At 38.7% G+C, this 17347-nt stretch overlaps 2 protein-coding genes across 6 annotated transcripts in view; one reads left to right on the forward strand and one right to left on the reverse strand.

The window, feature by feature from the left end:
- Kif18a (kinesin family member 18A) overlaps nt 1-10483 on the reverse strand; it is a 58148-nt gene extending 47665 nt beyond the window's left edge. Inside the window, exons 1-4 of the mRNA XM_021153104.3 lie at nt 10387-10483; nt 4067-4436; nt 2398-2555; nt 61-165 (exon numbers count right to left, since the gene is read on the reverse strand). Of these exons, the coding sequence (XP_021008763.1) occupies nt 61-165; nt 2398-2555; nt 4067-4391 (588 nt within the window). The 5' untranslated portion in view covers nt 4392-4436; nt 10387-10483. The remainder of the gene's footprint in view (nt 1-60; nt 166-2397; nt 2556-4066; nt 4437-10386) is intronic.
- Nucleotides 10484-10540: 57 nt separating this feature from the next.
- The window catches only part of Mettl15 (methyltransferase 15, mitochondrial 12S rRNA N4-cytidine), a 206569-nt gene continuing 199762 nt past the window's right edge, over nt 10541-17347 (forward strand). The window contains exons 1-2 of one of the 5 annotated variants that reach the window (XM_029473757.2): nt 10541-10644; nt 16835-17121. In XM_029473757.2, the coding sequence (XP_029329617.1) occupies nt 16852-17121 (270 nt within the window). In that variant the 5' untranslated portion in view covers nt 10541-10644; nt 16835-16851. The other 4 variants (XM_029473755.2, XM_029473761.2, XM_021156159.3 and 1 more) reach the window with 4 other exon arrangements.

A 17347-nucleotide genomic window follows, 5' to 3' on the forward strand; every position in this document is an offset into this window, starting at 1 on the left:
TAGAAATGAAACCTGCAGACTTACTTCATCAACAGAAAGAAGAGACATGCATAAACATACCTGGTGTAGAGTAAGACCCTGAACAACCACTCCTTTTTGTGAATCTTCCCGGACAGCAAGTGGTCCTGAGTTTGTCAAGAGGTCACGAATCTGTTCATTATATACCTGGAAGAAAAACAGACAGACAGACAGACAGGAAGAAAGAAAGAAATGAAGACAGACAGAAAGAAAGAAAACCACAGTAACAGTGATGTCAAAATAACTCACACACAACTGCAGAACAGATTGTGATCACTTAGTTAACAACTGACAATTTTGGCCGGGCGTGGTGGCGCACACCTTTAATCCCAGCACTTGGGAGGCAGAGGCAGGCAGATTTCTGAGTTCAAGGCCAGCTTGGTCCACAAAGTGAGTTCCAGGACAGCCAGGGCTACACAGAGAAACCCTGTCTCAGGGGTGGGGTGGGGGTGGGAGGCGAGACAAACAAAAAAACCAACTGACAATTTTAGTTGGAATTATTATTCTCACCCACTAATATCTAACTTGGTAACTGTAACAAAATAAAGATAAGCTGGCTTTCTTGTTTCTGCAAAATAAACCAATTATAGAGACTAAATGTTAAATAAAACCCAGTCAGAAACATGTACTTATGTCATTAATCTTTCAACTCCAGTCTAACAAACAATAGGAATAGTCCCTCTCATCTAAATTGTGGAGGGACTAAGACCCAGAGTGTTAGCCCATGGTTACAAAATTAACAGCAGAGTAAGTATTGAAGCTTTTTCTGTCTACAAGAGGCAGCACAAAAGAACTTTGGCTTATCAGGTATTCATAATCTGAGCACACAAAAATGATCACAAATGTGAGTTTGCTGACACACTTCTATAATCCCAACAAAGAAAGCTAAGGCAGAAAGATCATGAGTTCAAGCCTAGATGTCCCCACGAGTATTTAAGATGGAACAAAGTGCACCAAGAAGCTTGATGACCTGAGTGGGAGCCTGCAGAGCTCTAAACAGGATGTCTTTCTCTCAGCCTCCTCAAGGTTCAGCGAAGAGGCAATGACTCTAAGAGCCAGAAGTGGAAAAAACTGCATTATGTAGACACAACAGGACAGGTGTACATATGAGTTTGGAGAGACTATGACAGTATTCATATGACCTGTATTAGCCCAAAGCAGATAAAAATCTCAGCATTTAGCTGAGCAAGTGGACACAAAGGCTCACCTGTACACAAGAAGCTATCCACAAATGATAGCCATGGGACAGGAAAGTCACTTTCCTTCAATGGAGTGACACTGGGTATCTCTCTAGAGGAGGACTATGCTCAGGAATAATTTGTACTCCATGTTTTTAGTGGCTTTTTTCTCTTTTTAAAGAGAAAGAACATGAAGATGGTGGGCAGGGAGAGGAGAGACCCGGGAAGAGTTGTGGGATATGAAATATAAAGTATATTGAATGAAAACTGAATAGTAATAAAAGAGCACCAGATGCATTGGTGTGCATGCGTCATGTCAGCGCTTCTAGGGGGAGGTAGGAAGCAGGCTTTCAAGTGTATGCAGTGTAGACAAAATAATCAAGATCCTGTTTTTAAAAGGTCTGAATATAGAACCAACTCCTGAAAGATCTTCTGATCTCCACTCCAACGCCTGCACTTACCCACACACTAAAAGTAAAGAAACACCAGCAAACCCTGCAAATTCCAGCATAATGAAATTTATAAAAGGTAACACTGCCAATAATGGGACCAACCAACTACATAACTGACTTGATATGAAGTCTTAAGTATTCAGTACTTCTTCTGTGGTGCATCGCCCAGCACTTAAACCAAGTCTAATAGAGACAAAACAAACTGAGGATTTTATGGCAGTGTCATAAAATATAAAGAAAACAGAAACTGCTCATTAAAGGAGACCAAAAGCATGCAAGTGAATATCATTCATGAAATGCAATGCTTTCAGGAAAAGACATAAATAATATAATTAGCAAAATTGCATTAAGGTTCATAGATTAGACAGCGATGATCACTGTTAATTTTCTGTTTTTAATAAACATTCAGTGATTGTTTAAAAAATTTCATGGTTCAACAAATTTATAACCTAAATAGTTCTGAGGAATAAATGCACATACAACAGAGACAGTGAATAGGAGATGCAAAACGTTTACATATAAGGCACCTCAAGGCTATCTGGAAGTTCTCTATATATACTATTTTTGCTATGTCTCTAGAATTTGAAATTAGATTAATGTAAGAGTGAGGTATATGAAAAATGCGCATGAATAGAAATTTTAATGATTGAAAACATTCATAAGAAGATTCCTGTATAAAATAATTTTAACGGACCCTTGTAATTGAGTTTTCTAAGACAGTAATTAGTGTTAAGGAGAGTCCAACTTACCTCCAGGTATGACACGGCAGTGCTACACTCTTTCTCTTCTTTAATCTCATCCATGCATTTGAAAAGGTCCAGCATTGTCAGGTACATGACCCCAGGTTCAGCAGCTGATCCTAGCATTGTGTGAGTTTTCCCAGATCCAGTGGCACCATATGCAAATACTGAATTTTTAATAAAAGGTTTGAGATTAACACGCATTTTGTAACATATATTAGTAAATCCACTCTAGTGGTTTATTCTAAGTAGATATCCTGAACAGTAACTAACTTCCAAAGGAATGATATCAAAGGTATCACCTGCTTCTACTTAGAACTAATGTTATTTTGTGTCTCCTACGTTATCACAGGCAGAAACATTACCCCTCTTATTTGCTATCAGAAAATGACATCCAGGCCAGACAGTGGTGGCGCACGCCTTTAATCCCAGCACTTGGGAGGCAGAGGCGGGCGGATTTCTGAGGTCAAGGCCAGCCTGGTCTACAAAGTGAGATCCAGGACAGCCAGGGCTACACAGAGAAACACTGTCCCCCCCACCCCCCAATAAAAAAGGAAATGACATCCATATTCATCCCTACAGCACTGCCTCTACCAATGTAGACAGTGTAATCTGTGCTTTAGAAAATAACTTAAAACAGATATACTCATTGAATGAATTCACAAAGGTGATTTATAAAATTATTCTTTAAACGTTGTTTCTGTCAAATTATTTATTTCCACAATTCTATTCAGTACACATAGAAGTCATACATTTCTTCAAATTAAGAAATCCAGTTCATGTACAAACTCTTAATACCATATTCAGTAACCTGATTCTCATATACTAATAACTGATAAAATAGTTTTTGAAATGAATTAAGCTGGTGTTTAGCTTATGAAAGCCTGAAGACAGCTAAATATATGAAGCCAAAGAGAAACCAAAGAAACAGTATAACAGAATCTTTTTTATCTTTTAAGCCAAAGGGATAAGAAATCTCTAGGAAGTTTTATGAAAGAAAAAACATCTGGATATTAGTGAGAATCAGCAGTTCTGACCAATAAACATCATATTTTTCTTGATCAAAAATTAAGTGAGTGACAAAAGTGAGTAAGACAGTCTTAGTGAAACAGTTACAGTCAGGAATGTGCTGTAGAACGTGCCATAAAAACGGGCAATTATAAAAACAAGAAACTAGTATGTTATTACTATAGCTACCGAATTAACAGATCTTTTCAGAAGGAGTCATTAAAGATTCTTTAAGGTCTAGGAAATGCTGCTTGGTCTGAAGATCGGCTTAAACAGCACAAAATTCTCAGGCTTCATGGAGCTTTAACAATACTAAGGAAAGCGTTCAGAAATTGCAGGCTGTTCAAGATCAACAGTAAACATACTCGTCAGTACAAACGGTGAAAAATCTGGCATCAATTTTCAGAAGCACAGAGCTTAATATTAAACTGAAAAGTGTAGGGTAATGGCAATGCCCTGGGAAGATACAGTTCCATAAAAGATAAGCCATAGATGGTTACAACGTTTCAAAGAAACACTACTCTTCAATCCAATCTGCTGAAATCTCAAAACTGTTGGAATGTATACACCATCAATTTGACTGTATTTACATATACAACAAAGCATATGTCCCTCCAAAATTAAAACTGAAGCTAGATGGGAAAATGACATTTCAAACTGAAACAATTACCTGTGCAATTGTATCCATTCAGAAAACTATGAAGAATTGGCTTGGTTGTGTGTTCAAAAACTTCCATTTGAGTTGAAGTTTCATCAAAAACAGCATCAAATACAAACTTAAGATCTTTATTTTGCCTTTTAGTAATATCAAAATTTGTAGTTTTCTTTCTGTGAAAAAAACTGATTTCTTCTTGTTTCGGATCAAAACTGAGTATATGTTTATCCACCACATGAACCACTTTACAGAACTGCACTGCCTTTTCTCTTGTGTTCTCAGGACGTACACGGACAACTACTTTCATGCGGTGACATAAGTCTTCCTCAGTGCCAGACATTCTTAGTTACCTCAATTCCTGTTACATGAATACCTGGAAATTTTCCTGAAATTAAAAAGGAAAAAGTCACTATTAGTTTTACTTAAAGCTGGCATGTAATGTTCATTTAAAAGGTAATTTTTATGTTCCATCCACCTAGCAAATGTATTACTGGGAGAAATGTATATACATGTAGACCTATAAACTTAAAACATCCCCAAAGATGGCACACACATACACAAAACCATGGTAAATAAGGAAGTCTTGAAATATTAATCAAGCTTAAACTCAAATACAAAAGCTGCTTATGATCTGATTTTCACAAGGCTCTAACAGCTTTTTGGTTGGATCATAGAAATGAGCAGGAAAGAATCTTTCTGAATTGTATCAGCATAATAACTGGAGTTTTAGCTTGGAAACCCCTTTAAGTTAAAAGCAAGCTTGTTTGTAGGTCTCTTGGCAGTGGAAAGTGATGCACCTGGGCTGGACTCTCTTGCATGTCAGAGATACATTGTGTTAGCACTGACATAAAAGCCACTAGCTAGCACATATCCAAAGAGGAGAGAAACAGTATACATTATTCATTTATTCAGAGGTCCTACTCTCTGATCTCTCAATGACACAAAAATTTAAAGAACATCAGTAAATGCATAAAGTGTGCCCAAGAGGAAAAGGAAACTGATACAGACTAACAGTTTGAAAAGTTCAACTATCCACAAAACAATTTAGAATCCAGATGCTATGACACTTCCACTTCTGCAAAATGTGCATGTACAAGCACATATACTGTTATATCTCCATCCCTCAAACATTTAAATAGGAATAATTCTTCCCTCTCAAAGCATTCCTTAGTTGTCCATATTTCTTTGTGTAGGGCCAAGGTGTTGTGGTCTTCCCCCTGACTACATAAGCATGTCTACAGTTGTGTCCTTGTTCAGTTCATATTAGGTAGTCATGATGTGAGACATTACTGGTGTGGCTGATTTTGTTAGGAGACACAATCTCATAGCAAACTCCTTGATCTTCTGGAATAATTCTAACACTTAAAAGGCTGAGTAACAAGGATAGCTGTGAGTTCTAGGCTACCCTGAAGAAATAGTTGGGTATATGGTGCACTTTTACTCCCAGAATTTGGGAAGCACAGACAGGTAGATCTTAGTGAATTTGAGGCCAGACTGATAGGCACAGTAAGTTTCAGGCAACTAGAGCTATACAGACCTTGTTTGGAGGAAAAAAGAAAGAAAGTAAGTAAGAAAAAAGAAAAAGGGAAACCAAAGAAACAAAACATCCCTGCAGAGAGCTTGAGCTGAGATAGTGTGATGTCACATCAACACCACTGGCTTCCAGCCTGTGAGCTGCTGGTGGGAGATCCAGTCCTTGCCATCCCTGTTTCCAATTAGTAGTGTACCAGAGTATTTCTGCAAGAGACCTGGTTTGTGTAGAGCCCAGGAATTCAAGATTCTTGTCTCTGGTGCCCTATCAAGTGTCTTTGCTGACACCATTCAAGTTATAGGATCAGCCTGTACCACTGAAAATAGGCAAAGAAATACTACTAAACTAAGTCCTTACTAGAGTCTATGCTGAAAGCAGTTCTCAATATTCTCATCATAAAGGAATAAATCTCACTCAGAAAGGAAAACAAAATAGTTTGAGGTGAATGGATGGAGGGAACTGGCTGGGAGAGGTGGTGGGGAGGGGAGCTGAAATGGGGATCAGATATGGGGAGAGGGAATGTGGAAGAGAGAGGGCTAGGAGTGAGAACAGCAATTGCTGAGACATATCTCTGAGAGTAGTTGAAGATCAGGGATGGGGAGGTTCCCGGAGTCTATGGCCCTAGCTGAGATCCTACTGGGGTGGGGGATATAAAGACTGAAGTGGCCACCTCATCTAACCAATAGAACTTCCATGGAAGGAGGGGGACATCAACCTATTCACAAAACATCAACCCTAAAGTTGTCCCACCTTTAAGATGCACAAGAATGAAGAAGGAGCAGAGATTGAGGGAACAGCCAACCAATGACTGGCCCAACTTGAGATATAACCCATGAAGAGAGCCAATCCCTGACACTATTAATGATAACTCTGCTATGCTTGCAGACAGGAGCCTAGCATAATCATCTCCTGAGAGGTTTCATTCAACAGCTGATGGAAACAGATGCACAGAGACCCATAGCTAAACATCAGAATCTTGTAGAAGAGTTGGGAATAGAATAGAGTGAGCTAGAGGGGTCAAGGACACCACAAGATGACCTACGTACAGAGTCAACTATCCTGGGCCCAGAGGGCTCCCAGAGAGTGAACCAGCACCCAAAGAGCATGCAGGGGCTGCTGGACTTATGCCCGCTACACATTTGTAGCAGATGTGGATCCCATAACTATTGGAAAGGAGGTTGTCTCTGATTCTGTTGCCTGCCATTGGATCCCCTTCCCCTAACTGAACTACCTGCTGTGACTGGATATCCCAGGGTAGGATAGTACCCAAGGCAGGAGGGATGGGTGGGTTTTCCCTTCTCTGAGAAGGGGATAATGGGGAGAGGAAATTTTAAGGGTGGGACTGAAAGGAGAGGAGAGATGATACAGAAGGAGGACAGTTGGGATGCAAAGTGAATAAATAAAATATATATTTTATGAAAAACATTAAATAAAAAGGGGGGGAAGAAATACACGTGAGGGGATGGATATATTCCTTATATCAATTTGCTCAGTTGACAATGGAGATGCCAAATATCATATTGTATTTGACAAACATATTCCATTATTATCTGTTAGTTAACAACAACAAAGAGCAGGAAATACCACCAACTGAGTAAAGATTTAAAGATGAAAAAGTTACTATGTAAAGATTTTGAGATCCATTTTCATAAAAAAAAAAGGCTAATGAAAAATGTTAAGATGGTATTTGGTCTGTTCGATTTAATATTTTCAAATATAGGGATTAAGCTACTCAGGCACAAGCTCTGAATAAAATGCTTAACTAGTTGGTCCTAGGATGTGTACAGATAAGATACTATGCAATGGCCTTACTAACAAGAGAGAAATCATGCCTGATATTGAAAACCTAACCAACTACCCAGGGATCTTGGAGGAGAATCTACAATCATTTTACTAACCGAGAATAACCCCTAATACATTATAAATATCTTATACACACAGGTTAAGTGTACTTCCCCCCACACTCTGGCAATCTCTTTGCAGAGATGATTACCATTACAAAACATTACAGGCAATCCAAAAGTAGAGTAATGGAGACAGTCCCAATGGCTACATCTACAGAACCAACACACTGAAGGCCCAGCGATCAGAGGAAGAGATGGTTGGGAAAATTATTAGGGCCAAAGAATTAGGGAATGTGCAGTAGACTGTCTCCTAGGAATATGAGAGGCTAAAACCACAAAGCCTAGCCAACATGACTCCCTAAACATCACCTGCACAATGAATACAGGCTCACCCCTACACAAAGAACTCCACGCAAGTAAGGACAAACTGCAGGAGTTGACTTTTCTTTCATGTAGATTCTGAGTATTGAATTCAAATCATCAGGTTTGGCATCAAGTGCCTTTATCTGCCGAGCCACCTTGCTGGCCATGGGTGTGTGTTTCAGGTGGCCAGTACAAAAGTCAGTGAAAGCAATAAGCTTGTGCAGACTGAAGGCTAGTTGTTGGCATGGTGAATTTAATTCAATCATTTCTTTCTTTTATAAGTGCTTAGTTTCAAATGCCTGGATGTAATTTTATCTGAAGAGACTAAAGAATGCTCAAGGGGATCTTTGCTTTCTGGTGCCCTAGCTAAAGAACAAAGAGGAATAGGAAATAAGATCAATCTTAAAATCTCTAACAGGTTGAGACACAAAGTTACACTTGACATTGTACTTCTTAAAACTCCTTTAAGAGACTGTCAACATTTCTTCCCAAGTATCACTTGAATCCTTGCTGCATTTTAAAGTAACTATAGAAAGTTCCAATTAGCTTTAAACTCTTTCATCCTCATTAACTATTTTAAAAGCTTGGTCCCACCCTTATTCTAATTTTGTCGTTTTAAATAATGAAAGATTGACCATAATTTTAAAGAATCATACATCTTTCCTACTCTCTAAAGTCAAGAAAATGAATAAACCATCTTTCCTCCATGCTAGTGTCGGAACCTAAGACTTGTGCCCTCCCACAGAGCTCCACTCACTGTCCAATTTTCTTAATAGAATACCTAGAGCAGACAGAATAATCAAAATGTAAAAACCAGGCACTGTGACACATCTGTAGTTACGGCTACTGAGGAGGCTGAGGGAGGTCAGATTAAACCCAGGTACTGAAGACCAGCATCTGTAATACTGAGACTATCAACACAATGAGATATACATGTAACATGTTTTTAATTTTTGTTTGAGTATTTCATACATGTTTACAATATGTTTTGATCAACTTTACCTGTAACTTCCTCACATATCCCCATCATTTTTGCTTTTCATGTGCTTTTTCAAAATAACCCCAGAGTCTACAAGTTTATGTTTGAATATACATTTAAATTTATTACATTTTATTTTCTGTGTGTTTTATGTGTCTGTGGGCATATGCATAACTGTATGTGGAGACCTGCTGACAAATTGTAGGAAGCAATTCTATCACGTGGATCCCAGGAATGTACCTTTATCCACTAGGCCATGACACTGGTTCCAGAAATATATTTCTTAAAGGTAAAAAATATTTCAAGTATACTGATGTACTCAGAAATTAATAACACTACTCCTACATTAAAGCGATGTTTTCTTTTTCTAACACGGCTAAAAGTCTGGTATTTAGTTGATTCTATATCAAGTACAAAGACCATGTTTAATATGAAACAGATAATTGTTATCTGTGAAATAGGATGAAGATTTGCAAATTCTGTTTGGACAATGCTTTGAGGAGAACAGTATAGACCCTGATCAATTAAGTCATATTCCATCTTAAATGGTATGCTGTTAAAGAAGAAGCAAAAGAGCCAGTGGTAAGATTTTTTTGGTGGGAATAAAGTAAGTCTATAGATTACAGTAGACTATTGATCCATTCCTGAAAGACTGGTGGGCTATTTTTTTTTCTATTGCCTTTCATAGCATTAACAGCATAGTCACTTTATAGTGTCTATTGAATTGATATATAACTACAGTGAGACACGATGTTCTTTAAAATAAAAAATCTTAAATATCTGTAAATACTGGTTCAATGAGAATACCTCTCAAGGCAAATCATTCTTGCTGACTGAAATAGTTCTTTTCATACACTGAATTCAATAGCAAGTACTATTTATTAGCTCTGTGGATTCATATTCTCTAACATCAAAGGTCAAGAAAACCTTCCAAAACCCAAGGTAGGAACTGGACAAAGTGGACTGATGTCACCAACAAAATTAGTTCTACTCCAGTAATCCCCATTCATATTATAATGAGCAACAGGCAGCATTGGCTTTTTTGTACTAGCAAGGCAAATGAGCTCCTACTGAAAAGGGCTGCAGAAACTGCAGGATTAGTGGCTGCTTTCGGGCCTCCTGGCACTTTTTTTTCTTTCTTTCTTTTTTCCGTGATCTTCAGCATCACAGGTGAGCAGTCAGGGCCGGTTTTGGCTGAGGCTACAACTGGGCTCCAGACTGACCTGACAGCCTCTCTGCACAAAAGCTCCTCCCATGAAGTAAAGCCCAGAAGTCGCACACTCACATGTGCAGCCCAAGCAGGACACTCTGAATTTGGAATCCGGAAGGAACCACATGCTCTAGGAGGCTGAACTGTGAGAGTCCTCAGTTTAAATCTGAGAAAGGGATCAGCTTCCCCTTGGGATTCAGTAGCGAAGCCCAGAACCTCGGTGCTGAGAAAGGCTCGCCTTGTCATGCACACTCGGTAGCTCCGGGTCTTTCCAAGCGGCAATACCAAGGGGACCCTCGACCCGCACCGCCCGCCGAAAACTACTTTGTCGCCTGACACCGGATCCTCCACTTCGGTGACCCTCGAATCAACCCACGCGTCCCCAGACACAGCGCCCACCTCACTCACCTACAAGAAGTGACCGTCACAACTTGGCAGAGTTGGCTACCAGGCGCTCCAAACACAGCCACAAATTCAAACCCAAGCCAGCTTCCCCAGCTATCCATCTCATTGGCTGCCGTTCGGATGACGTCAGCACGTCAGACGTTTTCCTGAGCGACTCACAGTTTGGCGCCAGAGGCTGGGCCTTAGATGCTGGAGGAGAAGTTGCTTTCCTGGGCGTCGCCGTGGCAACGCGCGCGGTCCTTTCCGGCAGCCGTGACGGAGGTGGGCGGAGCTCGGGCGGCGGTGCAGGTGGGAAGCAGCCACCTGGAATATTTAGTATTGCCGCAGTCCCCGGGTCTGGGGTGCCCTGCGCTTTGGTTGAAGTGTTTCTCTTAGGGGGAGAGGCGGAGTCCGCGAGCCTGTAAAAGGGCCTGGGTTATTTTGTCCTTTTTCCCTTTCTGATTAGTCAAGTTTCCAAGGATTAGGTCTCTGGCTTTGGAAGGTATGGTACCTCCATGTGAATTAATTACTAGTCCAAGTCTTCTGGCTCCAGGTCCCAAGTCTTCTTTTGTCAGGGCTTCCTGGCCTGCTCCCGTTATTACTGATTGAAAATATTTGCTATTTGCCAGCATTTAACATGCTCCAAGTATGACCTTACAAACTAAAAATCACTTAAATATATTGGCCTAGTCACATTATTGGATCATGGGCTTCTTGTTCCAGATTGCATTATTTCTGAATGTATATATTAGAAAGAAAAATGCATTACAAACATAGGGAATATTTTTCCTAAGATAACTCATTTAAAAATTGGCAGGGTATTTTATATTTGTATTGTTGGCTAGGCAAGCCTTTTATCAGTGAGTTGACATTCTCAACCCTTTAGAAAAATTTAGTAGTACGATCTGAATTACATTGTTATTGTTTATATGACTCTATTTAGTAAGCAACTCTTACTTGCAGATTTTAGGAGCATATTAGTACACACTGAGGTCAGCATCCCTTCCCTCCTGGAGTTTAGATTTCTGTAAAAATAGGATGCTACAGGGCAGAGGATTTATATATGTGTATGTATGTATGTATGTGTCTGTTTATTGTCTATCTATCTATCTATCTAATCTATTTTATATTTTTGAACAAGGTCTTGCCCAGTAGTCATGGCTGGCCTGGAACTTGCCATGTAGACACAACTGGGCTGGAACATGTAGAGATCTTCTTGCCTGTGCTTCCTACGTGCTGAGATTAAAGGCGTAGGCCACCACTCCCAGCAGCACAGAGTACTATTAGTCACATTTTTATGTTGAAATCCCATAGATTATGATCATGTCTTACATCTACTGAAGAAAATCAGGAGAGTTGCAAATTATACATTATTCTTTGTTTTATGAATTTTTCTGAACCCTGGAGAGTGTGTCAATAAAGTGATTACTTATTTCTTATTATATTATATGTACCAACTAATGCCATCATTATTTCTGTGATGTTGGTTTGGTAATAAAAATGAGGAGAGTTTGCAAGGCGGTGGTGGCGCACGCCTTTAATCCCAGCACTTGGGAGGCAGAGGCAGGCAGATTTCTGAGTTCAAGGCCCGCCTGCTCTACAGGGTGAGTTCCAGGACAGCCAGGGCTACACAGAGAAACCCTGTCTCAAAAAAAAAAAAAAAAAAAAAAAAAAAATTTGAGGAGAGTTCATTTTGTTTTAAATATTCTTTCCATATATAGTGCTTGACCTTTGGTATCTCAGGCATATTTTTAACCCCTTAAACATTACCTTACTTTATTCTCAAAACAGACTATAAGATATAAACATATTGTTTTGATTTCATTAGGAGAAAACTGAAGTGTTAGAGAAACTTCTACAGGGAAGTATTTCTCTTGTAAAAGAAACCAAGTCAAAATTAGCCATTTGTTTTTAAAATACTTTCTAGGTCAAGTGACTATAATATATTTTAATTTAGTTTGAAAATATGTTTATCTTGTTATCTTGAAAAATATATTGGTAAATGACTAAGTAGGCATGTACATTTCATCTTTGTCTTGTTTTGACATCCACACTGTATAGGCTTCTTAGTGTTACAAGTGTCGCCACGCCTAATACCAATACTACCCATTTAATTTCACTTCTGCATTGCACTTGCTTAATAGCAGGGTTCCACTAATGAGATCCATACTCTCCAGGAATCATACATTTGGTTAAAACAGAGAGGTTTTAACAATACAACCAATACTATTATTGTGCAGTTGTCAACTCATGAATTTGGCAGAAGTAATAACAGAACGAAAAACCTCATGCTTTTTAACAAAATTAAAGAGTCGGGGCAGGGGACCGGGACTTCCCAAAAGTACAGGGTTAAGAAGGTTGAAATTTCCACCTTTGATTAGAAATTGGATGATGTATGGAGCCATTATAAAACTAATGTATTTTTATAGTAGACAGAAAATTGAAAGCTACATTTAAAATTTCGCCAGACATCAAAACAATTCTTAAAGCAAACAAACAAACAAAATAAAACCCCCAAAACCCTTAAAAGTGAGATCTTGTTTTTCCAGGAAGATCTTTTGGAAACCCTTGACCCACAACACCCTTTCACAGTAGGTGCTGGGAGCAGCGGAACGAAAGGCAGACAGACTTCAGTTGCTCCGACGGAAGGACTAGGGCCGTCTGTCCGTTCTTACAAGTTTCCCCCACTCGGGACTTAGGTGTACGCAAACAGGTTCTTCTGCGTTTTAGCATCGCGGCCGGCCCAACTTTTTTTTGTTGTTGTTGTTGCCTCAGGTGAGGAGAAGTCCCTAGTTCAGGGTTGGAGACAGGGCACTTTGGGTGTTGAGGTTGTGGGGAGTGAATCCCCTGCGTGTGAGGAAACAAGCCCCTCCCCCGCCCCCTCCGGTGTACTCCCGGCCTGGCTTTGGAGAACCCCAGCTTTCCCACCCTTCCCTTTTAAGATTGACCAGGAAAGGCTGGGATCCTTTGACTAACGGGCGCATTCCTTCCTTTTCCACCCCCCACCCCCCGCCTTAGCCCCCGCCTCCAGCCCCCCAGGTCGCGTTTCTAGCTTTAAAATTAGATTTCTAACTTTTCCTCTCAGGACTAATAGTAATTGTTAGCATCCTGGAGGAAGTTCTATTTATAAGGCTCCAGTTTGTATTCCCACAATTGAACATGGCCAATTTTGTGGTTTCCACGACTTCAGGGAACTTTGCCCGTGTAGAAAAACTAAATGACCCAGTAACAGTGCATCTGCTTTAGAGGTCAGGTTTACTGACTGGCAGTAAATTAAACAATCTCACAAGATTGCGGAGAGATCTGCTTTTTTTGGTATAGACTGGGTTACAAAGAAGGAATTTCCTTTACAGTTTGCACTCAAAAGATTTTTTTTATGGCACGATCCCAGCAAGGAGGGTTACTACAAATAATCTAAAAACTATATATAAATAATCAACTATTTGTAACCCCTTCTCTATGTTTACCTGGGTTACAAGCTATACATACACACACACACACACACACATATATTTTATGTATGTGTACACACACACACATATATATATATATATATATATATATATATATATATATACTTTACCTTGAATATAGTTAAATAAATGCATGAAATTTGAGTACAATAAAGAATAAAATGCCAGTATAATTTGTTGTCCATTTTTATTGCTTTACCCTCACATTGTTTTGAGGTTTTTATTGGTAGCAGTGCTTCCAAAAAACCCCAAACAAACAAACAAACAAAAACAAAAGTCAAAATCTGCACAAGGGCCAGCTCAGTGGTTACGTGTGTTCTGTTGGGACCCTCAGTTCAGTTCTCAGCACCCACATCATCCTACTTACCACTGCCTGTAACTGTAGCTGGGGGAGGGGACACAATGCCTTTGGCCTCTGTGGGTACTTGCATTCTTGTGTAGCCCCAAATATAAAAATCAGTTATTAAAACTGGGCATAGAGTATAGGTTGTTTATTCCAAATTCTATTCTTTTGCCTAAATACTGTGTGCCCTTTATTGGTGATCTTACAACACTGTTACTTCTAAGGAGAAGCAAAACTCTACTTTGGTATAGCTCCAAGGTATAGGAGACTGTTTCCATTAACAATATAATTCAAAAGATACTATATATACACATAGTTTATGTAGTGTACCTTTAAATTGCATGGTTACATTAAATACTTCCATTAGGTTATGTTTGTAACACTGAAGATAAAAGATTTCAGGCTCTGAAGATAAGCCTCTGGCATTATAGTTACAGTTATGGCTCTGACTATGTGGCAAGCTATTTAGTTTCTTCAATGTGTAATATAGGAATAATTATGTTTAACTCCAAGAATTGTGATAATGATCAAACAAGGTACAAAGAATATTGTTTAGATTTGCTGGCACTTACAGCTGAATAAAAAATGACTATTATTTTGAAAAAATTAAAATAAAGGGTACTTGTACTTGAGTTTTTTAATTTATCTGGAGAACTTAAAGAGTAATTAACCATTTTTTTTTTAAATTTGTTGATGCTTAAGATCTAGAAATTCCCTTTAGAGTTTTATCTCTAGTTTTTTTTGCCACCTCCCCATTTTCACTGTTTTTCATTGTCACATCATTCAGCAGATTATTTCTAAGACAAAATTGATGTGTTATCCTTAAGGAAACATCTTATTCATGTTCTGTCTATATAACATTTTACATATATTTGTATTCCGTTCTGGTTTAGGTTATCACATGACTAACTTTGTTGTTGCTTTTCAGGACAGCTCTGGTTGCCCTGGGACAGGCTTTGTAGGTCAGGGTGGCCTTGAACTCACAGATATCTGCCTGCCTCTGCCTCCTGAGTACTGGGATTTACAGGCATATGCCACCACTCCCAGCTCTAAAATTACTACTCTCTTTTGCAAAAGGAAAGGTAGACATTTATATGGGATTTGTTTCTTCAAGTATTTTGAAGACATGGATGGGGGGTGGTCAGTCAGACTGGATTGATGATAGAAACCTTTAATTTGTGAAGTCTGAAATGTAATCATTCTGTATGTTTTTCCTCTCCCCTCCACTCATTCACCTGTTAAGTACTTAGCATTCATTTTATTTTGTGGATAGGTTCCATAATACTTGTTCTTAAATAATTCTTAATCCACAAGGAAGGAAAAGTAGTGCTAACTGGGTATTTACCATGGAAATGTTACAAACATTGTTTGAAGCTAACTGGACAAAACATAGATGGTTTTATTTTTTTATATTAATATGTTTATGTAAGTATCCCTTTCTCCCTGTACATTTAGAAGAATTTCAAATTGTAGAAGAAAATGAGAACTTTTGAGAGATCCAAAGGCTGTATTACAGGTTTGCTTCATCTTAGGCCACAGGGAGCATATATTTGAAAGTGAGGACCTGGGAAGTAGCTCAGAGATAGAGTGAACTTAGTGGACTAACAACCAATCAACAAGCAAAACCACACACACAGAAGACAAACCGATCCAAACTGGTAGCTATGAGGTGCCCAAGGATAGCAAGGTGTTTTTGGCACGTGGCTTTAGTTGTAATATTTAAGAGGCTGAAGCAGATATCAAATTTGCGATTATCCTGGGTTCCATAGCAAGACTTGTCTCAAACAAGGGGTGAAAATGTATATTAGGGTTTAATTGTGTATGTATATGAATAAACTGGATTTGATATTCAGGACTCCAAGGGGGAAAAAAGAAATAAATATCCAAACCTGCCCAGTTGAGTGTTTGTTAAGTTGTAACTTAATTTTATGTGTGCTTCAGGGATCGGGAGTATGCTGAGGTAGTCTTCTCAGAGACTGTGTTGGAAATCTGCAAGATTTTCACAAAGTGATCATACTTTCTTGTCTGAGTGCCTATGTTCATTCTTTTACAGGGTCAATCTATCTCAGAACTAAACTGAACATGTTAAGTTAGCACTGGGAGAACACTAAATAAAACAACATGAAATAAAGGGTGATCCGAACCCAACGGAAAGCACTTGTATTCCCTGTAGTGATGTAGCTTACCTTTCAGACAAGGTTGGATGAGCTTGGGTACTAGGCCCATAGACTGAGGTTACTTTTTAAATTAATATTTTAAAGTTGCTGACCTACTCTTTAGAACTAATTAAGTTTAAAAAATATATTGCAGAAAATGAGTTACTAATTTTCATATTGATGTGGGATGAAAATTGATAGTTTTAGAATTTGTAACGGGACCACAAAATTGAATTTATTTAATTAATTAGTTCATTAATTTTGGTGGTTCAGGTTGGCATCCTCAGACATTCCTCCTGCTTTAGATGCTCAAGTTCTGGAATTGTAGTTGTAGCCACCTTGAGCGTTGAGAAATTACACTTAATTATGTTTGCCTGTTCACTTAGGTTTCTTGTTTCATGGCAGGAACTCAGTCAGATTCACTCTCTTAAATTAGTCTTAAATTTTAAATTAAAGAATTAGAAACCAAAAAATCATCATATTTTAACTTTCTCTTCTAGATTTCTTGGCCTACAAAATGCTTCGATATCCATATTTTTACAGAACATATAATAGACTGTTTTCACACTTTGTGGATTCCGGTGCATTGAATTTGGATGTCTGTCCCCACACAATCCACACTACAGCAGCACTGCATACTGAATCTAAAGCTGTGGAAGGGACAGCTCTGTGCGGCACTCAGAAGGTCTACAGATCTGAAGAGAAAGAGTCGGAAGCCATGGCTAAATTACATATCCCAGTAATGGTGGATGAAGTTGTTCATTGCTTGGCACCACAAAAGGGACAGGTGAGTTGATTTTCTAAAATTGTTTTACCTTTTTATTGAGTTGCAATTCACTTATCATAAAATTCATAAAATTCACCTTTTAAAGGTATATGATTGAATGTTCTTTAGTTTGTGCTTACATTCTGTTACTTAATGTATATTAAAGATTACTTGTAGCATGTGCTTTTTTTCCTTTTATCCCTATATATGTATGTATGCATGTGTGTGTATATATATTTGTATATAG

This window comes from Mus caroli, unplaced genomic scaffold (genome assembly GCF_978045245.1).
Source record: "Mus caroli unplaced genomic scaffold, Mus_caroli_1 scaffold_2, whole genome shotgun sequence".
Taxonomy (NCBI): Eukaryota; Metazoa; Chordata; class Mammalia; order Rodentia; family Muridae; genus Mus; species Mus caroli.